The 25,174-nt window shown below is 48.8% G+C and overlaps 1 protein-coding gene across 1 annotated transcript in view; it reads right to left on the bottom strand.

The window, feature by feature from the left end:
- FHAD1 (forkhead associated phosphopeptide binding domain 1) overlaps positions 1 to 25,174 on the bottom strand; it is a 115,692-nt gene that overhangs the window by 55,973 nt on the left and 34,545 nt on the right. The window contains exons 4-9 of the mRNA XM_081816826.1: positions 22,112 to 22,379; positions 14,699 to 14,808; positions 11,072 to 11,290; positions 7,227 to 7,350; positions 3,203 to 3,333; positions 891 to 980 (exon numbers count right to left, since the gene is read on the bottom strand). Of these exons, the coding sequence (XP_081672952.1) occupies positions 891 to 980; positions 3,203 to 3,333; positions 7,227 to 7,350; positions 11,072 to 11,290; positions 14,699 to 14,808; positions 22,112 to 22,379 (942 nt within the window). The remainder of the gene's footprint in view (positions 1 to 890; positions 981 to 3,202; positions 3,334 to 7,226; positions 7,351 to 11,071; positions 11,291 to 14,698; positions 14,809 to 22,111; positions 22,380 to 25,174) is intronic.

The following is a 25,174-nucleotide window of genomic DNA, read 5'->3' as shown; positions in this document are numbered from 1 at the left end:
TACATCCGTGGGGCAAAGTAGATGTTTCTTCAACTGATGTATGGGAAATTGGGTAAAGGGAAATGATTAGTTTCTTTTGAAAATCAGCATGGACCCTGGATTAAACAGTACAAGATATCTATCAACTCATTAGAAGCTCTTCTCCTGGGGTATCTTCTTGAGATCAATCTAAATAACAGCTGCTTGGATGAACAATGGACACGGTTTGGAAGGACAGAACAATGAAATTTTTCTTTTTTCCCATTTCGAGGCAGAGAATAGCAATGTTCCTGGCACAGAGAACAGACGTGTCTCCTCCTCATGGTGAAGGCGCTGTACTTCCCAGGATATGGAAACTCATGCCTGCTGTTGGGGAAGAGGGTTCAGCTGGTGCAGGCGATGAGCATTTTCATTTGAGTGCTCGTATTTTTGTCGTTGTTTATTTCCAAAGTCATCGTCTATCTAAGGCAAATGATACCTTTTCTTTTTGTTTTGTTTTTATGAATTGGTGTAACGTTGGTTTATTTCCGCAAAAATACTTCAAGAAGAATTTTGTGTTAATAACCGTGTCCATGCCTCTGATAAACTCTGACAGGGGAACATGACAGTGTGGGTACCATGGGTCCAGGGGCCGGGGCCGTGTGTCCCACACCCAGGCCCAGGGGGAATGTGCCCACTGCCCAGAGAATGCTGGGAGAGTGTGTTTTCTACGGTATTTTCAGCCATCTCTTCCTTGAGGCTAGAGGCAGCATTTCAAAGAATTAGGAGGCTAGGTTAATGAACAATCATTAAAGCCCCACAGCTTGTGCTATCTAATCATCCAAGGAACCCCTCCCTGGCCCCCCAGAAAACGCTGAGGGTCAAAGTCTAGCCCTTCTGGGGACACTTAGCAGTGAAGAGACTCAACTCACAATTTTGCAGAGTTTTAACTCTTTCCCTTGGGCTTCCTGGTGCTCCTTGTGAGCATCTTCCTTCTTTAACTCTTCTTTCAGCATGGAGCACTATGGAGAGAAAGGACAGCAAGACCACATGGGGTTGTCTGTGGGTCCCTAGTCCCCGTATTTGCCCCTAAGAGCATTTCTTGTTGTTTCATCCAATCACTTCCCCAAATTCCCAGAGGCGAGGCCATTTGTGTCTGGGGGATGCCCCGGGCCCTGCAGCAGTTCCTAGTCATCCCTCTCGTGATTCCCGGGGGTAACATATGTAAATTCTTCCTCAACGAGTGCCTGGGTGGCTCAGTTGGTTAAGACTCTGTCTTAGGCTCAGGTCATGATCCCAGGGTCCTGGGATCGAGCCCTGCGTTGGGTTCCTTGCTCAGCGGGGAGCCTGCTTCTCCTTCTCCCTCTGCCTGCAGCGTCCCCTGCTTGTCCTCTCTCTCTCTGTCAAATAAATAAATAAAATCTTTTAAAAAAAGTTTCTTCTTTAAGAACCAGCAATCTACATGATGGGACAGACACAGCTTTGCAGAGTCTGGATCCTTAGGGTGGAAGGATGGGTGTGTTTTCCTCTGTGACCAGCCAAGAGAGCTTGCAGGAATACCGGGAGGGTCTCGCTAGTGAACTTGGATGGCTCTCAGTGCTTTCTGCAAGTGACATCTCAAAACACAGCCACCTGGCCGTGGAAATGTAAGTGAAACAGCCCTTCTGGAGGGCAGTTTGGCAACACGCATTAAGAACATAAAGATGTGCCTTCTTTTGACCCAGAAATTCCCACTTTAGTATTGTCTCTTAAGGATGATGATTAGAGAAATCAGCAAATCTGTAGGTTCAGGGATGTTCTTCACAGTATTGTTAGCAACAGGAAAAAAAAAAGAAAGAAAAAAAGAAACAACTGTGTCCAACCACAGACCGTTTTATTACATTGTGTACATCCAGAAAAATATTATGTAGCTTTTAGGACCGATGATATGAGCTTTTATTTATTAATATGGGAAAATAGTAAGTATTTAAAATTTAAAAAATGTGTATAGTATATATGTTAAAATATTTATCTCTTTATTGTATATAGAAACAAGATTGGAAGAATATATATTAAAATATTAATGTGGATTTCTAGGGTAGCATTTTCTTTCTTATCTCTCTAGTTTTGCTTCTCAGTATCATCTACTTTTATTTCCCTAAAATTCACACGCATGACAAAGGGAATTAGAAAAACAAAAGATAGGCCTCCCACATGCTCCTCAGAGCCAAACCCTTGGGGGCAGGACCCCTGTGTGCTAATGGACGGCACAGCCTAGGGGAGGAGGGATACCTCATTCCAAGGTCAATGAGGAAGAGGAAATGGGGAGAAAAAGAATCCAAATGTACTTTAAGAAGTAGAACAGTCAAAACGGGGCTGTTTTTCCATATCTCTTCCGCTTAGCATCAGCTCTGCAACCCGCCCCCCCTCCCCAACATGCACGCACACACCCACGCACACACTCACGTACCCCACATAAAGCAGTGATACTGTGCATCTAGGGAGTCAATCTACCTGGGAGAAATGAATGTATGGACGGGGCTCGGCCAGGCAGCTGACCAGGTGCAGAGGCAGAAGAGCACAACCGAAATCCGCCTCTCACTTCTCAGAAAAATGGTTTTGTTATCCCCATGTCACAGATGTGGAAACCCGAGGCCAAATAAGTTACAAGAAAAGAAAGCTCTGGGATTGGATCCTGGTCTGTCCAACCCCAAAGCTCACGTTCTGCCTTTTCTCAGTTCCAAACTGAGTATCGTACTAAGCACCCGACATTACTTCTTGTGCCTTTTCTTTGGAACTATCCAGCCACCCCCTCCCCATCCCTGCAGACTGAGCTACTTGATCAGGCAGCCACTGGAATCTCTGAGCTGCTGGCCAAGATGACAGCTATTGGGTTTTACCTCGACTCATTGAAACACACAAAGCACATGCATCCTGAGAAATCGTCCTCTACAGGATCAGGATTCTAAAGTCAGGATTGAAGGCATCATTTGCAGAGTCAAAGTTACATTTAAAAAGCTCTTTACCTTGCAGAGAACCTGGCCCCTGCCTTTAGTCTCTCCAGGTGGGCCTTTGGTGTTTTGGGCCACCCAGCGGCTATCCTCCTGGTGGACACCAGCCCTTGGGCACCAGTCCATCTCACAGTGGTGGGAGAGATGGGAGTGACATTTAAAGCTGGGGCCCGGGGTATGTGAGATGAGTCATGGGACTCTGCTCTGCTTTTTGGGGACAGCTACAAGGATGATGATGGTGCCCCAATACTCACTCTGGAGCTGAGGGCTTCAAGCTGGTGATTCTTTTCTTTGTTCTCACTTTTTAGTTGGTTCACCTCCTGTTTGAGTTGTTGAATCTCCTCATCCCTTGTTAACACTTCTTTTTGCAATGATGACACCATCCCTGTAAAAAAAATAAATAAATAAAGACTCGCAGAGGTCAAAGGGGCAGGAAGGATGACCGTCACCACAGCTGTCGGCCAACTTGTGGGGGAGCCCCTTACAAGCCCGGGAGGCCCCTGGTCCTCGTCCAAGGAGCTTTTGTCCAGGCTCCCGGAGCTGGGACAGGGATGACCCTGAAAAGCGTGGAACAGTGTTTGTTTAAGACCTCAGTGAGAACAAGAAGTCAGCGAGTGTTGCTGGGAGAAGAAAAGCCTTTGGGGGGCCCCTGTGGGCTCAGGTTTGGCAGGAGAGGCCACGCCATGGGCCTGGGGAACAAAGGCCAGTGCGGGGAAGGACCAGGAATTTTTCACCAGGGGCCATAAAAAGTCTTACGGCAGAAGGAGGCTGTGAGCAGAGTGGCTGGATTCACACTCACCCGAGTTTGGAACCCGTTTCTACCACTTAGTAGTGTGGTGTTCTTGGACAAGTTATTTTCCCTGTAAGTATCTTTCACTATATGTCCCCCATGGAGTTATTATAAGGGTTAAAGACATATAAAGAATTTAGGAGAGTGGCTGACCCATCGCGTTCGTTACAGGGTACCCATTATTTTTTGTGGTAGCCGGCTTCTAAAATGGCCCCAGTGATCCTGACCTCCCGGAGTTCATGCCCTGGCACAGCCCCTTCCTACCATGAGTAGGTTGACGTGTGTAACCAGTGTGATTTTGTGGAAAAGATGGACCGTGACTTCCTAGGTGGGTCATAAAAGATACTGCAGCTTTCCTTTCGCTCTCTGTCGGATCACTCACTCAGCGGGGGAAGCCAACCACCATGTTGTGAGGATGCTCAAGCCGCCAGGAGAGAGTCCCAAATTGTTCAGAATGGAGGTGTCCAGATAACAGCCGCGTGGACGAGCCATTCTGGAAGCAGATCCTCCAGCTCCTGATGCGGCTTTAGATGAGGTGACATTTGCCTCAGCCAATGTCCTGACTGCCCCTCATGGTAGACCCTGAGAACCAAGTCACCCCCTCATTCCTGAGCTCCAGAAGCTGGATGACATAATAAATAGTGGTTGTTGTTTTACCCACGAACTTTTGGGTTGTCTGTGGGTCCCTAGTCCCCGTATTTGTTAGGTAGCAGGAGACCACTAATACATTATTGGATTCTCAGGTTGAGGACACGTGGGAAGAAGGGCGTGGAAATGCTGTGGGATTGGATTATCTCACGTGGTTCTTTTCTTGGAAGAACATCATGCCCAATTTCATTGATAGCCATCAATCAAAAAAAGTATGTGAGATGAAGGACAATGTGACCCAGAATTTCATTTAAACAATGAGCTCTGTCACAGGACATGGTTAAGTTACTTTGAAACAAGTTGATCCCTTTGGGACTTGCCTTCTAGCTTTGGGAGGCGGGACTGGAGCAACACACATTTACTTATTTATTTATTTATATTCATGTGGATTTTAATTTTATTCTTATTTTTAATTTTTTTTATTATGTTCATTTAGCCAGCATATAGTACATCATAAGTTTTTGTCGTAGTGTTCCATGATTCATTGGTTGCGTGTAACACCCAGTGGGCATCCCAACACATGCCCCCGGAGCAACCTCTAGTCTAGTGGCATTTGGGCCTCATGACTGAGCCAACACCTTTTTGACTCTACCAGATGCCCTGTGGATTATGAGGCCGCTCCGTTCTGGAGGCTGGGAAAGTCAACCATTCTTGGCCTGTGTGAGCTTCGAGATGGTCCTCTCTGCTCCTGCTGGGTTTTCTTTCCCTGCCCATCTACTTGTGCTGTTCAACACTCAGCTGAAGACTGGTGGGGGACCCTCTAGAGATCACCTCTCTGTGCGGCCTCTCCTCCCTGGCACGCTGCCCAGCGCCCCGGAGCTGTGTTGGCCTCTCCAGTGCCATCCCCTCAAAGTGGGGGCCCACTGGTTTGTTTCCTCTCTCCCGGATCATGGTCATGTGAAAATAATTATCGCAGATATATTTTTCCTTTTTTTGGTTGTTTCGGGCAGGAGAGCAAACTCAGTTCCCGTCATTCCATTTGCCTTGTCTTTCCCGCCTCTCTCACTGTGGAAGCAGGCGCTGTGATGGCCTCTGTCAGCCTGGTCCCTGAGTGGCCACGATGAGCAAAGCCCCTGCTAACCCACGATGGATACCACGCGGAGGCAAGACATGAGCCCGTCTGTTATAAGCCACTGAGTTTCAGGGCCCGTAGCTGCAGCGTAACCCAGCCCCGTGCTTCTCGAGCTTGAATGTGCATACGAAACCCCAGGGACTTCAGCAAAGTAGATGCCCTTTCAGGAGGTTCTGGGCTGGGGCCTGAAATTCTGTGGTTCTCACCAGGACCCAGGGCAGGCTGATGCTGCTGGTCTGGGGACCACACCGTGAGTGGGTCCAGCCCACCCCAAGTGTTACCCTAACGCAAGTCTGTCCAATCCCTGAGTGAAGAAGGTGGTATCCGAGACAGGCCTGGAGCACAGATGAGATCTGACAGGCCGGTGTGGGCGAGGAAGACAAGGGCCCAGGGTGTCTGTGTCTGGAGCCGCACCCGGCCCACAGGAAGGGCCCAGCAAATATCTGAGGACATTATAAATTAGGGAAGAGCATGAACAGGCCTGGCAGGTGGTGGGGTAAGGGTGGGAAGTTGCAGAGTGAGGCGGAGGAAAAGCCAGTGGTCAGGCTGTCCTGGTGCATGGCACCCGGATTCAGAAAGAGATAGATGGCGATTCACCTGTGGCTCAGGGCTATGCTCGGCTTTCACAGCTATGGACGCGTTTCCTGCCGTGTAGCCAGCACTCTGAGAGCAATATGCCCCTTCCAGACTCACTGCCTGCTCCCCATCCCCCCTGCTTCACTCCCTCCCCTCTTTCTCTGTTAATGGCCCATCCTTCTCAGGCATGTGATTTCTCTCTAAAAACCCCAGTGGCTCCCCATCACCCTTAGAATAAAACCCAGACTCCTCCCTGTGACCTATCCCCTGCGTCCCTCTCTGACCTTGCCCGTCCCCCACTCCCACGTTCACCCCACTCCAGCCACACCGGCCTCCAGCTCCTCCCACGCGGCCAGCTGGCCCCAGCCTCAGGCCCTTTGCATTTGTGATCCCTCTGCCTGGAACACTGTTCCCTCTGGCTTCCTCACTGCCTTTCCCTTTCACCTCTTCAAAGACCTGTCCCTTCCAGCCCACTAAACTATTCTCCCTTCACTTCTGCCCCTGAAGCACTTTGCTCCCACACTGCCCACTTGTCTCTGAAACGGGCTTGTTTATTTACCTGTTTACGTTTAGTGTCTGTCACCCACTTGCACATGTGAACCCTAGGAGTACAGAAACATTGTGATCAGGGCTGTCTCTCCCCAGCACCTAGAGCAGGGCCGGACACCTAGTAGGTGCTCAGTAAACACATGCAATGAATGAAAGGATCCAGGGTAAGAAGCAGCTGGCCTCTGGACGATGTGCTCGCCCCACCTCCCCCAAGTCTGTAGTGTGCAACCTCCTCTGCTGGCCAATTAGGAAATGTTTCCACCGGGGTCCAAGTGCACCAGGGCCCTAACGTGGTGACCCCACTCTGTCCACATTCTAGCTTGCACTGAAGGCAAGCTGGCTTCTGGAACCACCCAAGCCACACGGTGCCCTGTGTTCTCCCTGGTGAGCCTGGCACTCACTAGACATAGCTAAGTGATAACCTTCACTCAAATCGTTATCAGGCCCTGCCCTAGGAACCGGACGGCAAAAACCCTCTCTTGAGGGCAGGCTGCAACTCACAGACGCAGGTCACTCAGAAGATCTCCGAGGCTGCACCCCAGATCAGTGAGCAGTGGTGCGGTGGTTGATTGGTGATGTCTGCTGTGGCCTGGGAAGGAGGGGGAGGGGAGCGGCTCTCAGGCCCACATCAGAGAGAGCTCACCTGAGGTGACGGCATTGTCCCTCCGCAAGTTCTCGCCCTCGTTCTTCAGGGATGTGATCTCTGAGTTCCTCTCAGACAGGGTCTGGCACAGCACCTGGCTGTAGCCTTTCTGTAAGGCACTGATCTGTGGGAGGAGGCAACACACGGTCAGAGGGGGCCGGCCCAGGCGTACTTCTCCACGGCTGGACAAGAGATTTGGACTGATCTTTGGTGGGGTGTTGGGGAAACCGAGTTTTTAGTTTTAACTAGTGGGAGGGACAGGAGAGGGCCTGTTCCTTCAGTGACCACCGCATCATATGGAATGAAAACGTGAGCCTTAGCTCTGTGTCCACAAAATGGCTCAGGTGCAGCTGCCTGGGGACAGCTGATCCCTAACGTGCCTTCCTACCACCTTTGGACTCCCCGCCAGAAGGAGACCAGCTGTTGGTTCCGGGTCATCCAGTGCCGACCAGATGCAGAGCAAAGCTCACGAGAGGGAAGCATGTTATAAAATTAACTTCCTCGAATGAGAACAATGGCTTATATCTCAGAACACTCCAGAGCTCACAAAGCCCGTTCCCAGACGCTACCTCCCTAGCTCCTCACCGCATCGCAGGAGGCTGAGCTTCCCATTAACGCTCCCAGGTTGCAAGCGAGCATCCCGAGTCTCACGGCCGTGAGGATGACATGGCCGGCAGAGGTGGAGCCCCGATTCGGCTGGTCTCCAGGTGCCCGGTTCCCGCTCTGCCCCCCTTGCCGGGTGGCTCTAGGCACAGGAGTCCGGGCTGCAGGCTGTAAAGCACAGCGTGGACTTGGGAGCCCGACTGTGGCCTTCAGATTCTGTTGCTGCCACTCACCGGCTGAGGAACACACCGGGAGGACACCGGATTCTGTCTCACTGTTTCATTAAGTGGGGTGATGGCAGTCCCAATCGGATAGGATCGTGAGAAGTATTTTAAGAAGTTCGTGTATGTACAAGCGCCCAGATGCTGCCTGGCCCACGGCATACAGGTGGTAGATGCGACTGTCCTCTGACCTCACTACCCAGGTGTCACTACCCAGGTGTGTGTGAGCGGCAGCTCCCCGAGTCAACCCCACAGCTCCCTGTCAAGCCTCTTACCCTGCTGGAGGTGTGGCTTAAAGAACGAAGGCAGGTGGGGCGCGCTCAGGTAATGCGGGCGCGGGCGCAGAGGCCTTGGCCAGCAGAGGGCGCTCACGGTCCTTGTTCTTGGTGTCTGTCCCTGAAAACCTTGTCATTCTTACTCTGGGAGAATTAACAGAAGGAACAAGGTTTCACGCGTTCCCTGGCTCATTTCACGCACCATCATTGTTCAGATTCTATGACAGCTGGGGCAGGTACACTTACTTTTTCCCTGGGGTATCTGAGACATTGGGAAGGGGGCGTCTGCAAGAAGGTGGTGGGGACACAGATGACTCTGTCCCCCACCCTCCCCAAGGCTACACTTTTGCATGTTTGTGCTTTTGAAACTTTGAGTGAAAACGTTTCTTTCACCTCTTACTGTTCTCGGTGGGGGACATGCAACTTTCCCATAAAAGGTACTTGGGATAATTTTTAAGAGTGTTTCTAGCTCTTCTCCGCGTCGTGCTTTTTATTTGCACAACACCAGAGGCACAGGGCAAAGAGACAAGCTTCCAGAAGGGATGGGAAGACATATGCCCGCCTGCCCAAAGACGCCAGTGTTTCTGCTTCTGACAGATAGAAGATAATTCAATCTAGGCACCAGGGTTTGGGGATTTCGGATTACGAGGAAACTCCAGTCTTCAAACCTCTGTTTCCTTCCCCACCCAAATAAGTATCCAGATTGTCTCTAATGGGCATGTATCCCAAGAAGTTGCATGTCTGCTATCCTGGGTAATAAGATGGGCACCGAATCTTAAGAAAGCTGATAGTGTTAGGAGGATGGCCTCGAGAAAATAATTCGGCTGTTAATTAGCTCAGGCGTTCAAGAACAGGCAGGGGCAAGCACTTCCCAGTGATACTGTAGCGGATGGAAGACCGTTGAGAGACCTCATGATGCACACACTTTCAGGGGGACCTGATGACTATAGAGTAATCAGAACAATAAATCAACCAGCCGCGTGGCTTATATTTCTGGCTGAATGTTCTGCAGGCAGTAGAATATTTAAAAAACTAAAATGTGAGCGGATAGAACCTGATTTGGGTTCAGACTAACTGCAGTTTCCAGCCCAGATATGCCTTGTTACAAAATACTCTCTTTCGGTTACAAGTGAAGATTCAGGGGTGGGGGGCGGCGACAGTATAATGAATCGGTATAATTATTTCTAGATACTTTCTTTGTGAACATTTTCCCCCCAGATATCACTAGCCACTTTAAACAAGACTCGAATTGTGACCTACGGATGCTCAAAGATACGTGAGGATTACACTTTACATGTCAAATATATTTGACTAATAAAGATTATGTGGGAATTATTCACCCTTGTCCACGGACCTGGACAAGACACGCCACTTGTACTCAGGAAAGCTCTGAGATGGGAGAATAGCCGAAAGAGATATTACCCTGTCCGATGGCAAAATTGGGTTCAGATCAAGAACAAGATGCCCATCAAGGAGTTAGCTTCCTGTCAAGTAGCTGTCAAGTAGTAATTCCTATAGGATCTACTACTTTCATTGTTTTTCCCAAAACACGTCCGACAGAGAGTCATTTGTTCATTTGAGTATGAGAGCATATATTTGTTTACTTATTAATTCTGTCTCCCTCATTGGAACATAAAGGAGGGAAGGCAAAAATCATACCTGCCTCGTTCTCTGCCGAATTCCCAGAGCCCAGAAGAGAGCATGGCACAAGATGGGCACCCAATAAATCTTACTTGAATGAATGAATGAACAAATGAACGGACACGGTCCTATCAGTGTTCTAGAAAGTAGCTGGGCCCACTCTTTGCTCTCACGGAGCTTACGGTCTCCTGGTAGAATCTCCTAGGTTCACCACGCACAACCTAAGTCCTTTCCTGGGGCACCATTTCTCGGATCAAAGCCACACACCTTGAGTTGCTTAGAGGAGGGGAAAGGCAGTGACCAGGGAAGCAGAGAACAGAGGCCCCAAGCATAGGGAGTCTACAGGTTTGGGCAACAGTTTATACCAAGGCCACAATTCATCAGTGGCCAGTTTGTTGTTGTTGTTTCAAATCAACTTCGTTGACATGTAATTTATGTACAAGATCAATAGCCAATTTTAAAGTAGTTGAAGAAAATTTTTTTTTGGATCTAGTTAGTCTCAAGGATAATGTAGAAATTCTGCGTGGAGAATTTTTGTTTGAGGAAGTTCCCTACAAGTGAGGCAGCAAGTGCCTTCGGGCTTGGGTTTGGAAAACGGGGGATTCCTTCTCCCTCTCTCCAGCTGACTACCTACAGCTCTTTCTGGCTGGGGCTGGGGTGGGGGTGAGCGACAGTCACTGAAGCCATGGAGCTGCGTAGATGGGATGAAAGCATAGGGTCTGTGAGGAGGCAGACCTGCGTTCAACTTGCACCGCCCCCTCTAACTTGCTGTGTGAACTGAACCAGTTCCCGGGCGTCCCCAAGCCTGCCTCAGTCTCCTCATCTGTAGAATGGTACATGTCAAAGGACCGTGCGGTTTAAGTGAGCCAATGCATCTACAGCACTTACACCAAAGCTTGCTCCTTGAACGTGGTTCTCCTGGGCTAGGAGCCTGCCACGCCCCCAGTTCCTGGGATGTGTGCTCATACCCACAGCACTGTGCGGACCATCCCTTTTCTATCCATCTGGGTGACTCCCCTCCATGCTCCCCTGGCTCTCCCCGGCAGCTGCCGCCCTGTGTCCTGACTCTAAGGCCTCCACCAATGTGTCTCCGAGTCCTACCTACCTGGTTTTTCAAGCTCTGGATCTCTCTGCGTTTGGCATCGATGTCTTCATCCAGATCCTGGAACTGACTCTGCCTGGACGAGGCGGACTCCGAAAGCCTCTGACTCAGGCTGGCCACTTCATTCTGCAGCTTCGCTATCACGGCGTCTTTGTATTTGGATTCAAGTTCAAAATCCGAGAGACGGCTGATTTCTTTCCCCAGCAGCAGAATGATTTCATCCTGGGTGGAGGCCAGATGGGGAGTTTAGTAGGTGTGGGTCCGGGGTGCAAGGCTGAGTCCATTTTTAAAAATGTAGGGAAAACGGAGTGTGATTCTTTTGGGAGGGTGAGGACAGGTGGGGAGGGGAAAAAGCGTAGTTTCAAGGTTATCTCCATCACTTGGAAAACCTCACCGAGACAAGAGTTTGGCGAAAATGATATACTTGTATCCAGACTCCTGTAATAGGTGTTTATACTTCACAGAAAATTTCCTTTCCCGTGAAATTATACTTTCATGTTGAGAACAACTGCCCCACATGGGAACTTTTGTTGCTAGGGAGTTTATTTATAATATTTTTGTTTATAATATTCAGCCTAGCACACTGGGGACCCAGGAAAGGTAGTTAGGAAAACGACATTCTATTTGACCACATCCTGCATATAATGAGGACTATTCTTTAACTTAACATTCTGAAATATTTCTTTTCCCTTTCCTCCCTTCTGGTACTTCCTGCCTCTTTGCGTTATTCATGTAAAAATTTACTCCAGGTAACTGAATCTGCAAGTAAATGAGATAAGAGTGGTGATTTATTCGTGTGGGCTCATCAACTTTGGGTCGGGGGGAAAAAAAAATTGCCGGCTGACTTTACCCACAAGTATAATTAACCCAGTTCTCCATCTCTCCAAAAGAAAGAGCTCTACGGCCAAAGAATTTGTTAGGCTTCCCCACCAAAAAGAAAAAAAAAAATTCTCCAAACTTTTCACCGGAAGTCATCAATAAAATGTCCAAAAAAACTGAAACACAAGTCCCCAGATGTATTTGCAAATGTAGCTACAGAATTTCTGCTTCTGAAGTAGACCCTGCTCTTCCAACCGTTTCCCACTGGTTGGAAGGAGGTAAATGAGTAATTTGTAAGCCAACTCGTTTCCTGGGGAGCTTTACCCAATCAGCCTCAAGACCTTCCAGCTCCCCGACCCATGGAAGGACAGGGTTTCTGTTGTGAGGAAGCTTCTCTGGCATTGGCAATTGCTGCCAAGGGTCTTTCTTTGAATCCCTGCAAATGCTTGTGGCAAAGTTTCAAGGGATAGCATCAAACAGATTCCATACTCCTGGGCAGCCATGCCTGTTTCCCCCAATTATGGTCAGCCAGGTGCTTAGTATCTAGTTATGCAATAAACATCTATTGAGCAGCTACTACGTGCCAGGCCCTGTGCTGGGCTCTGGAGTATAAAGAAGGCTGTAAGGTGTGCTGTACAGATGGAGTTTAAGCCTTTCTGTGAGGACCCCAAGCTCTTCCTTGAGAGAGTCCTCCCCCTTCCATATGGTCTTGGTAGGACTGTCAATCATGTGCCCTGCTCCTTCCCGTCCCGCCTCCCCGTGTGCACGTGACCCAAACTGGTCAATCAGGGTTTTCTGAGATTTCACGCATCCATCACAGAGGGAGAGGATCATGCCTCCTTTTGGATCACAAACTTTAAATTTATGGGCTTATGTGCCTGAGTTTGACTTTTCCAACACATGAAGCCTGTGTGCTATAGAAAGCCAAGATCCGAGGGAAACAGAGGGAAGAGATCGGTAGTAGGGAGTGTTCTGATCTCGCTTAAGCTCCTGTATCTGGCCATGCCTGAAGCTAGTGGGCTTTTAAATTTCCAAGAAGATGAGCCAATAAATGCTTATTTTTTTTAATTTATTTTTTTTGCTTAAGCTAATTTGTTTATTGGCACTTGCATTTGAAGGAGTCCTGGAAAGTCAGGGCATAAATGGCTTATAAATAGGAAAAAATATATAAATGTGGTTGCATCCTATTTCCAGTTTAAAACTGGGGTAGATTGGGCGCCTGGGTGGCTCAGTTGGTTAAGCGACTGCCTTCGGCTCAGGTCATGGTCCCAGAGTCCTGGGATCGAGTCCCACATCTGGCTCCCGGCTCGGTGGGGAGCCTTCTTCTCCCTCTGACCCTCTCCCCTCTCATGCTGTTTCTCTCTCTCTCAAATAAAACTGGGGTAGATCGAAAAATGACCACAAATGCTTTGTACCTTCTGCCATCAAGCAGAATTGGACTTCCCCATTCCCTAAGTTGGGGCCGGTCCTGTATCTTGCTTTGACCAATAGAATATGGCAGAAGTGATGTACGGCAATCTCCAGGCAAGTTCTTAAAAGGCTATATGGCTTCTGTTCTGGCCCTCTGGGAAGCCTGGGGCCACTCTGCTGTGAAGCAGCCCCAGACGATAAACCATGTGCAGAGAGAGGCCTATCACTCCAGGCATGCTGGCTGAGGTCCCAGACATGGGAATGAGGCCATCTGAGACCACTGGCTGGGCTACGCCACTGATTGACTATAGTTGCATGAACGAAGCCAGGGGACACCAGCAGAAGAACATTCCAGGTCAACCTGTAGATTCTGGGAAGTAATAAATTGCTGTTTTTTTTTGGGTTTTTTTGAGTAGGCTTCACACCCCACATGGGGCTTGAACTCATGACCCTGAAATCAAGAGTCACATGCTCTACTGACTGAGCCAGCCAGGTGCCCAATAAATTGCCATTTTAAGCCACTAAGTTTTGGGATGGCTTGTGCACAGCGAGAGAGAACTAATAACAGCGTCTGAGCCTGGCTTCTCGCCTCACTGCAATACTTCTCCAAGGTTTGGTCCTGGGACACCTGCCACCTGAAGTCGCAGATTCCCACGCCCAGTCTGGACCCCACGTGGTTCTGCTCCTCACAGACTCAGAGAATTGCTGCAGGCTCAGGCCCCGGTCTTTAAGGAAAGTAAGATATCGCAGGACTGCTTCTTTTAGGATAATTTCAGGTTGTGTCTATGTAGGGAGAAATCAACCTGGACCCTTCCCAGCATGGCTTGAATTCATCTGCTCTGGCTCCCATTCCCATTTCATTCTAAACCTCTCTGGTTCTTCAACAAACCTCTGTCTTCCCTCAGTCCTCAACTTCATTGCTCACTACTTCCTGCCAGGAAATGTGTTTTCCCCACCACTGTGCTGCCGCTCATGTTTGACCAAGCAGTTACTGTGTGGGATCCAGGAGCACCAGCTTGCAAATTAACCAGGCCTACCTTTGAATCCCAGCTTTGCCCCTCACTCTGTGCAACCTTGGGCCAGTTACTGAACCTCTCTGAGCTTCGGCTCCCTCCTCTGTAAAGTGAGGGTAGTTTAACATTTATTTCGAAGATGGTGAAGATTACTGAGCTAATTGAATGTCAACGGCCCAGGACACAGTCCAGCACACAGTAGGTGCTCAATACTTTGTGCTTGTAGATGTTGTTATTTGGGATAAAATGAGCAGTTACCAAACCTTTGGTTGAATGTCCCGGGAGTAAAAGGTGGTTTCTTGGAAGTAGTAAAAAAAAGGCACTTCTAGACCACAGAGAACAAGAGACAATCCCTCTACAGTCTCTCTTGCTGCTGTAGACCCCTCACCTTATCCTCCTGGGCTGGGTCCTGGTCCACGTAAATATCCCTGGAAGGTCCTGCCCCGGAAATTCCTTCGACCACTGACTGTTCCGACAGCTCCACAGCATTGGTCCACACTAACGCCAAGATCAACAGAGAGCACACAGGACATTGTGAGTGACCCTGAGGTCTGGAAGGATCTTTTTAGACCACCTTAATTCTTTTCCTGCTGTTATTAAAAATGGTAAAGCGGTGTCTACATTCACGGCAAAGCGATGAAGAAGGCATTACAGAAGTATAAGAAAGGGAAAGAACAGCCTCCTCCCTCTTCTCCAGGGTTAGCTGCGCTGATTTGCTTTGGTGCACCCCTTTCTAGGCTTTTTGCTATTCCACGTAAGAGCTGGTGACCTTGGGCAGGTCGTTAACTCTCTAAGCCTTGGTTATATAACTTACATGTTACAGTCTCTGTTATAAAGGACACTTTGAGGATTAACTGAAGTAGTAGAGCAGGGGTTGGCAAACTATGGCACTAGGGACAAATCTGGCCTCCCAACTGTTTTTGTAAATCAAGTTTTATTGAAACACATCCACAGTCATTCATTTGCATATTGTCTATGGCTGCTTTCCAGCTACAAAGGCTGGGTTGAGTAGCTGTGATGGAGACGATATAGCCCACAGAGCCTAAAATATTTACAGAAAAAGCTTCTCTTTACAGAAGTTTCCTACCCCTGAGCACTATACTAACATTAAGCACGAAATGTTAGCGACTTTTATTGCAATTATATCTTAAAAAAAACAAAAATGGATTTCTATTGCAGAGATTTTTCCCCAGCTTGCTTTTTCACTTGACACTATATCAAAAACATCTTCCTATGTCAATATTTGTAGCTATACTATGGTGTTTTTTTTTTTCTATAACTAGAAGTTTGTACCTTTTAATCCCCTTCATTATTTATATTGTATTCTGTTTTTTTTAAGATTTTATTTTTATATTTTTTAAAGATTTTAGTTATTTATTTGAGAGAGCGAGAGTAAGAGAGAGCGAGCACAAACTGTGGGGGAGGCAGAGGGAGAGGGAGAAGCAGACTTCCCACTGATCAGGGAGCCCCATGGGAGGCTGGATCCCAGGACCCCGGAATTATGACCTGAAGCAAAGGCAGATGCTCAACCGACTGAGCCACCCAGGTGCCCCAAGATTTTATTTTTAAGTAATCTCTGCACCCAGCGTAGGGCTCAAACCCATGACCCTGAGATCGAGAGTTGCAGGCTCCATTGACTGAGCCAGCCAGGCACCCCTATGCTGTATTTTTTTTAATGGTAGTGTTGCAGTCCATCGTACAAATGTGCCAAACATATTTAACTTGGATCCGCTTGATAGATATTCAGGATTTCCTGATTTTTTTTTCTTTTTTTTTTTTTGCTTATTTCCCCACAATATTACAAGGGATGTTCATGACTTTCAGGAGGCCTGGCATTGTTATGCTTGGAGGCCCCACTTTGTATCTCATCAAACACACCACAATTCACTCACATTAACACTGAATACATTTTTTTTTTTGGGTGTACAAACTTTTGAAAAGATTTCTATATTTCTGTTTTTGAGATCATTTGGCTCTAAGTGGCATGTTTTAAATTTCCAACTGACTGATTTCTGGGCAATCATTGCACATTCTTGTCTTCTTGTGAAGTGAGAAATTGAACCAATTGTTTTCAAAGGCTATGAAACATTAATGAATGTTAACATTAACAATTAATGAAGTACACACCGTCACATTTGTGGACATTTACTCAATCATTGATTCCCTTTGATTCTGCATTTTTTATTTATGCATTTCAGAGCCAACGATTTTCTCCCCTAGGTCTCGACCGTGTTTGTGGACTCCAGAAGCACGAGTGGACATAGTCAAAGGCCTGTGGTGCCTGGCAAATGCGTGGCCTTGCGTGTTGGATGAGTGGCCTTGGCCAAAATGTTTCCTGGGCACGTGGAAGGGAAGGGGCCTGGGCTCCCAACCACCCTCCCTGCATCTGCACCAGAACAGGCTGGGATAGGCCTCCTGGTGTAGCTGGACCTTGGGTCACATCCCCTCCCTGGCTAACATCTGCCATCACTTCCTTCTTTTTATAGGGTCTTTTTACAGGGTCTCAGGCCACGTTCCTCTGGGAGGGTACTCTTCAGCCACACTGCCCAACGTCTCGCACTCGTCCCACCCACCGCCCACCCTTGCCACTCACTGTCCCTTCCACCTGGAATGCTGTTCCCTCCCCTCTGCACTTTGTGAAGGTCACTTGCCTTTCTGTGCTTGGCTTGAGTGTCACTCCCTCGGGGACACCGTCCTGATCCCCCAACTAAGTCGGGCCTTATAGTTACGAGCCAATGGGTACTGGGCATCTCTGCTGCCGAGTGTTACCATGATTACCATTTTATAGCTGTTGTTCTGTGATCCTTTTGTTAATGTCAGTCTCCCCGAATGAATGGTAAGTTCTGTGAGATTGGGGATCATGACTCAGTTTGTGCCCCTTAAAATGAATTGGCTAATCCCATCTGACAGATATGTAAACGGGCACAGAGAGAGTAAACCTCTGCCCAAGCTCACAGAGCTGGAAAGAGGCCAAGCCCTCACCTGTCTCCATTCTGTGATGCGCTCATGGACAGGGAAAGGTGCTCAGGAGTATTGTCGAAGAACAAAAAGCTCGGGGCCTGGCCCACTCTTGACCAATAACTCACGAAAGGCTTGTCGGCCACCAGTGCCTTCCGTAAGTCAATGCTGGGGCTCACAAAATCCGCTGTGAGGCAGCTGCTGTTACAGCCATTTTGAGAAGCCCAGGTGCAGAGAGATGGAGGCCACGTGTCTGCTATGGGGCAGTCAGGTCTGACCCAGTCAGTTTGGCTCCGGAACCGGCGCACACACCCACACGTAGGAGGTCCTCCCCGGTGGTGAACATGTGAATGAGGCCGTGAGTGAGGAATTTAGGAGCTGGTTCACCGTGACAAACCCGTCAACGAGGAGCAGTTTCGCATGGACCATGTCCCATGGAGTGTCTCCCTTCCTATTGATCGCCAAGGACTGGATTTGGGATTCACTTGATGGAGTTTCAGCCGCTGCCTGATGAAACTGGTCAAGTGACCAACTGTCCTGGTTTGCCAGGCACTGCGGGGCTTCCTGGGAGGGGGGACTTTCTGTACCAAAGCTGACGAAGACCCAGGCAAACCAGGACCAGTTGGTCTTCCTAGAAATAGTCGAGAAAAGAAAGCTCCCTACTTACCCACCTACACACCCACTTGGTTTCCTGTGTCCATGCTGGAGGCCAACAGCGCTATGGACAGAAAAGGCTTAGGGAAGAAGTCCTGCTGGGTGCGCTGGCCTCAAATCTCAGACACATGGAGACAGAGGTGCTTTAAGAAGTTTCAAGGTACAACTATTTGCCAAATGGGAGAGAAGTTGCTTCAATATTTTTTTTTTAAGATTTTATTTATTTATTTGAGAGAGAGAGAGAGAGCACAGAAGGGGGGAGCGGGAGAGGGAGAAGCAGACTCCCTGCTGAGCAGGTAGCCCGATGCGGGACTCGATCCCGGGACTCCAGGATCATGACCTGAGCCGAAGGCAGTCGCTTAACCAACTGAGCCACCCAGGCGCCCGTTGCTTCAATATTTTAACAACTGTCTGGCTCTCCCGGAACTTATCAGATAATTATCAGTTCTCACCAGGGACAGCATGTGTGTTCCTGCATTGTGTCTTTAGGATTTGGACTGCATGCCTTTCATTGTGTGGTGACCAGCCTCCAAGATGGCACCAATGGTTCTTATCTCCTGCTATCCACACCCTTGGATTGTCCTCTCCAACAGTGGATGGACTTTGCAATGGTCAGCTCAGCGGCCATGATGAAATACCATAGACTGGGCAGCTTATGCAATGGAATGATATTCCTTACAGCCTGGAGGCTGATAGTCCAAGGTCAAGATGCCATCAGGGTTGGTTTCTCCTGAGGCCTCTCTTCGTGGCTTGTAGATGGCTACTTTCTTTCTGTGTCTTCACATGGCCTTTCCTCCATGTGTAGGTATCCCTGGTCAGTGTGTCTGTCTGTTTCTCTTTCTCTTCTTATAAGGATCCCTGTGATGTGGTGGCAGGAAGTCTTATAACACATTGCCTGTGGTGATGGGGAAAGTAGAAAATGTTCCTAATGAACTGGGTGATGGAGCCCAGGCAGAGTGCCACCTGACTCCTTTCTGGCACTTACTGTGAATGTGGGAGGGGACAGAGGCCAACGGAGGGACTGTTGAACCACAAGGAGCTGGGACTCAATTGGGCTTGAAGATTCCCTGCCTCTCCACGTGGCAAAAGAAATGCAAGACATAGGTTCTGGGCAAAGGTCAAATCCAGGGCACTCTCAGGAAAACATGCTCCGAAGATGAAGCTGAGTGTAAGACTGTAATATCCTTTGTCAAGAATGCAGAACAATCTGAGCCAGTGTCTCAGAGAATGATCTGGGCAAAGCATAGGGCTTCTAAGAAGTGCTGTCCCTCCCACTCTTGGCAGAAGCCCAGGGCAGAGGAGTGCTTATGTCAAAGGAATATGTGGGCATGGCTTTTGCCTAGTTGGGTGAACCCCAATAAGGGACACTACCGATGTGGATTGAGGGAGGCAGAGACCCACAAAAGCAAAAGAAGCCAATGAACCCCACACGTCTATAGGCAGGTAGCTGACTATAAAACTATACAGTTGCAAACATGTGATGTCCTTCATGGAAAAGGTAGGAGGACTCAGAGGGCCGATCCAAGGAACCAGAGGGCAGAGGCGAGAGCCATGGAGGGTCATTTCTGGGCAAGAATAGGTCTAAGTCCTAATCAGGGAACTTCCAACATATTCCTGGCTGGATTTCAGAATTGCTTTGGGCCAAGCACTCCTGTGTGTTTGTTTTTCCCTTTTGAACAGAAGGCGTGTCCACAGCAGTATGCTTTGTGTGTCCCACCAGTGTATGTTGGGTGTGTGAGGGACAGACGACCCGTCTCTTTAGTTCAAAGGTCTTCAGATTGCTGGAAATGGTACTTGAGAAGCTGAACTTAAGGAACTACACCTAGTGAGCCTCATCTGCACCTGGACTTGATTTAGATGATGAGATTCTGGAATTTAGGCTGATGCTGGAATGGGGTCAGACTTTGGGGGAACTTGGGAGAGGGTGAGGGAGTGGTACAAGTGAGGGGGGGGTGAATCCTTGAGGACCAAAGGGCAGACTGTGGTAGCCAGCCTCTAAGATAGGGCTGCCAATAACACTTGCCTCCTGGTATTCAGGCCCATGGGCTGTCTTCTCCCAACCTAGATGGAGCTGACTTAGGTAATGACAGAGTAGCTTTGGAGGCTTGCCCTAAGAGATGTTGTAGTTTCCATCTTGCTTTCTTGGATCACTTGCTCAGGAAGAGCCATCTGCTATTCCATGAGGATTCTCCAGCAACTCTCTGGATAGGTCCCTATTGTGAGGATGTGGGGCCTTCTGCCAACAGCTACGTGAGTGCGCCATCTTGGAAGCAGATTCTCCAGCCCCCGTCAAGCCTTCAGAAGACTGCAGTCCTGGCCAACAGCTTACCTGCAACTTCTAAGTGACCCTGACCCTGAGGTGGTTTACCCCCACCCTGCTAAGCTGCTCCCAAATTCCTGACCCACAGAAACTGTATCAGATAATACATGTTTGGGGTTTTGTGTGTGTGTGTGTGTGTGTGTGTGTGTGTGTGTGTTTGCTTTAGGCTACTAAATTTTGAGAGAATTTGTCATGCAGCAATTGATAACTTATATATGTTGCAGTTAATTTTACATCAAAAAGACAAAAACTGTTGAACTCTGGTTACTGTTACATATATTAACATATTAAGGGGGAAGACTATAGATATGTGCAATTTATTTTGAAACATACCAAAAAATAAGATGGGTTAACAAATGGGTAGAAGGATGGTTAGACAGATATGCAATAGAGTATAGCAAGATGTTTTTTTTTTTAAAGATTTTATTTATTTATTTGACAGAGAGACAGCCAGCCTAAGAGGGAACACAAGCAGGGGGAGCAGGAGAGGGAGAAGCAGGCTCCCCGCCCAGCAGGGAGCCCGATGCGGGGCTCGATCCCAGAACTCTGGGATCATGACCTGAGCCGAAGGCAGACGCTTAACGACTGAGCCACCCAGGCGCCCCGAATATAGCAAAATGTTAATGATGCAATTAGGTAGGATGTTCTCTGTCAAATTCTTTCTACTTTGCTGTATGTTTGAAAACTTTCATACTTATAAAATATAGGGGGGAAATGGCTGAGTAATTTCATTTGCTGTTGATGGCACGTAAGGGTTCCTCTGATGATGAAGATGAAGATGAAGATGAAGATGATATAACTGCATTTCATTTACTCCTCTGTTTGTATATTTCACAACAATAACTATTATTTGAATGGCTGAGGGAGGTGATTAGGTGAACGGTCCTGAGTGACACCAGTGGAGGATGCGAAGCCACAGAGACACCTGGGGACTCCAAGGGGTCTGGGGCTGGGATGCAGAGGGCAGAGAACGGGATCTTCACATCACAGGCATGGAGGAAACTGGAATCATGCCAGGGACTAAATCAAACCCGCTGGTGAGGCCAAGAGGACAGTGACAGGCAGGAAGTCCCCTCCTCAGATGCCATGAGACCTTTTGGGAAAGGGGTTGAGGAAAGGAAACCGGGAAGGCTGGTCCCCAGAGTGACCAGGCTGTGAGTGACAGCGACAGTGACTGAGATAACCAGCCTTAAATTTGACTGAAAAGTGTTAGATTGGACTAGATTGAATATGTCACATCTGGGAGGTAATTTTCCTCAATAAGCCTCAGCCTCCTCTCACCTGTAAAATGATAATAAAATATTTAAAAACCTCCTAAGGCTGTTGTGGCCAAGGGGGATTTCAGGTGCCAATATTTCTGCACATGTGAGTCAAAGCTGTGAGTTTACAGTCCTGCTACACATTCATATATAAGCACACACACACACACACACACATCCACACACTGACACACACCCACATCCACACACTCGCCACAGGGACACTGATGGGTGCCAATGTGCAGAGCACGAAGTCTGAAGGGATATGCCCCAAAAAGTCAACAGGGGATATTGGGTGATGAGGGTGACAAATGGTCTTTAACTATTTTCTTACTTTCTCTTTATCCCTGATTTTTTTTTTTTTAAGTAGGCTCCACCCTGGGCTTTTGCCAACGTGCGGCTTGAACCCACCACCCTGAGATCAAGACCTGAGCTGAGATCGAGAGTCGGACGCTCAACTGACAGAACCACCCAGGCACCTCTAACCCCGATTTTCTCACAATTAAATGTGTTCTACTTTTGGAATTGGAGAAAATAAGCAAAAATCAAGACCCACCCTTGTGGCTCTAAGCCCATCCCCAAAGCCACCAGGGGAAGCGCGCATGAATACCTTGCTTGATGATGGGAGGCCTGTGAGTGCTATCCACCACAAAGGAGAACATCTTCCCACCAGCACTCACAGGCCGCTTGTGGGAGGCAGGCGGGACCATGGTGGGTCTGGGAAACCCCTGGGACCAGCTCCTCTGCACTGGTGGTGTCCGGATGCCTGGGTGGAAGGGCATCTGTGGTGGTGAGGGTGACTGTTTCGACTGCTGTGTGGCTCGAGGTGGCTGTGGTCTTGGCCAAGGTGCCGAACCACTCATCCATGGGAAGGAGACCTGCAGGGGCAGACAAGAGGGTCAGAGGAGGTTCCAATCTGCTGGGGGGTGGTCTCAACTCTTGTCCCAGCCCTATAATTGCTGCCCTGGGGCTCACCTTATAAGTCTCTTCCCCCAGGAAGCCCTCCCAGACTCTCCCCAAGTTTGCACATTGCACACTATCACACCACCATTAATTGGGGGCAGCCTTCATGCCAGGCATCCTGGCAAGAGGTTCACGTGCACTGCCCTATTTAATACACCCAACACTCTTCTGTCGCGAGACTGAGGCTGAGCAAGACCTCGTGACTTTCCAAGATCACAGATTTGCCGGTGAGCCTCTGAGCTGGTAGAATGTCACCTCTAAGAGAAGAGGGCTTTTTGTCTATCTTGCTCACCCCTGTATCCTCAGCACCTAGAATAAGTGCCTGGCACATACAGAGCAGGCCCTCGAATACTGGGTGAAAGAATGAGGGAACAGATCACTGAGATTCACACCCAGCTTTCTAGGACCCCCAGCCCGCTTTCTTTCCATCCACACTGCCCATCTCTTGGGCACTTCTACGCCATCTGTCCTCCGAAGCCGAGAGCTCTGGGATGACAGGAATCCCAACTGTCTCATTAACCTTTGATCCTCAATGTCTACCACACCTGATTCTTGGGAGATGCTCCGTAAATATCTACTAAGGGAATGTTTCAGCATCTGACCCGTGGAAGATGTCTGCAGCCACTGTCATTGGGAAGCAAGCCCAACTCCATCTAACCTCAGCCAGGCACATAGAGGGGCTGACACCTGGCTTGTGCCTGGGTAATGCCTCCGTGGTGGCTTCTCCCTGTGTCTAGGGTTAAACAATGACACTGGGGTGGGCTGTCATTTATTGCTCTTTCCTTATCCATTCCTCACAATAGCCCTTCAGGTCTCCTGATTCCTACTTTACAAACTGAGGCTTGGTGAGGTTAAGGAATTTACTCAGGCTCAGGTCGTGGTGGGGAGGGAACTGGGATGGAGGTCTGATGACCCCTGTCTCTGTTTCTGTCTCTCAACCCTCACTCCCTTCTCTTGGCAGAAAAAACACACTAAGTTCAAATGTTTGTCAGGACCTATGTAGGGCCACACATCTATTCCCCTTGGCTCACATTTCTCCTTCTGTAGACTGGAGAGAATATGAGTTCAGAGGCACACAGAGAGAAACAGACACTTCCAAAATATGAGCACCAGCTTGCAGAGCTTCATTTGGATTTTATTCAAGAGGAAGGCTCTCCCGCTCACTCAGGCTCCTGAACCAAGCTTTTGGTCCTGTCTTTCCCCAGCAAGTCAAGGATCCTCTGCGTTCCCTCTGAAGACTCTTTCTTGGAGCCGGTGAGAACAGTGTTCGGGGGAAATCAAGCTCCAAGCTCCAACTGCCTGGAGACATCTGGCCCAGCATACCTAATGTTCCTGGCCCACTTTACATCTGCTTCAGGAACAGACTTGGCAGGGTGCTGGGAATCTGTTACCTTCTGCACAGTTTCGAATTTCTCTCCACTGTCAACACCTTAGTCTCTCCATCTGTGCCTTCCTCCTGTCTTCACTCTCCGCGGCCGAGGTGCCCTGCCCCTGCCCTGAATTCTCCATCCACTCTGTCCCTTACCTTCCCCTCCTCTTGCCTCAGTCACTCCTATAACTTTTCCCATCAGTTTAATAAATATTTATTGAACGAATGGGCCCAAGGTGACAAAGGGTAAATTCTAATGTGGTTTACCCCCAGCCTGCTGGTGAGCAAATCTAGAGGTTACTGGCAGGGGTGGAGGAACTCCCTCTCGTGCTGGGGTCCTCAGGTGACCTGCTCACCGCTAACCAACTGCAAGGATGCTAGCAGGAGTGAACACACCGGGGGTCTCCAGTGCTCCACTTCCCTAGCGCTCAGGCCAGAACCCACTCGGGTCTTTTGGGAGATTCCCGGGGAATCCCCCCACCCAATAGCCGAGCTCCTTATTGTGGGTGGGGCTACACACTCAGCCAATCACATCCCCTGGGCATCGTGATTGGTCCAGTAGTGGGGCATGTGATCCAATCAGAGGACCCGTGGGACCCGCGGCTGGACACCAGGATCCGGAAAGACCTCCCAGACTTGAGAATGTAGCCCCCGCGGATGAGGGAGTGGGGCCCAGGCACCGAGAGATGGAAGCTATTGCTGTTTTAATTTGGTAAATCACACATAACATAAAATTTGCCATCTTAACCGTTTTTAAGTGCAGGGTTCAGGAGTGTTAAGGACACTCACATTGCTGGGAGACAGATCTTCAGAAAGTTTCCATCTTGCAAAACTGAAACGCTGTCCCCATGAAATAACACCTCCCCTTTTCCCCTCCCCCCAGCCCCTGGCACCCAGCATTCCACTTTCTGTCTCTATGAATTTGACTCTCTAGGTACCTCAGGTAAGTGGAATCACACAGCATTTGTCTTTTGGTGACTGGCTTATTTCACTGAGCAGCGGGTCCTCAAGGTTCATCCACGTTTGTAGCAGGTGTCAGAATTCCCTTCCTTTTTGTATACGTCACATTTTGTTTATCCATTCAGTGTCAGAGGGCACTTGGGTTGTTTCCACTCTGACTATTGTGACCATGCTGCTGTGAACGTGGACGTGCATGCGGGGAAGCTCGCTTTGAGCCCTGGCTTGGGTGCCCTGAGCTGCTTAGCCCCATGAGGCCAGCTAGAACAGCACAGAGCCCTAACCATAGGGTGTCTAAATGGGGAGGAGCCAGAGACTCCCGAATGCAGCAAAGCCTCCAATCGGCTTTTTGGCTTCAAAAATAAAACTATAAAGCTTTTCATT

The sequence above is a fragment of the Leptonychotes weddellii genome, chromosome 4 (assembly GCF_054177405.1).
Source record: "Leptonychotes weddellii isolate Sample4059 chromosome 4, ASM5417740v2, whole genome shotgun sequence".
NCBI classification, from domain to species: domain Eukaryota; kingdom Metazoa; phylum Chordata; class Mammalia; order Carnivora; family Phocidae; genus Leptonychotes; species Leptonychotes weddellii.
This window is presented reverse-complemented; position numbering and strand designations above follow the sequence as displayed.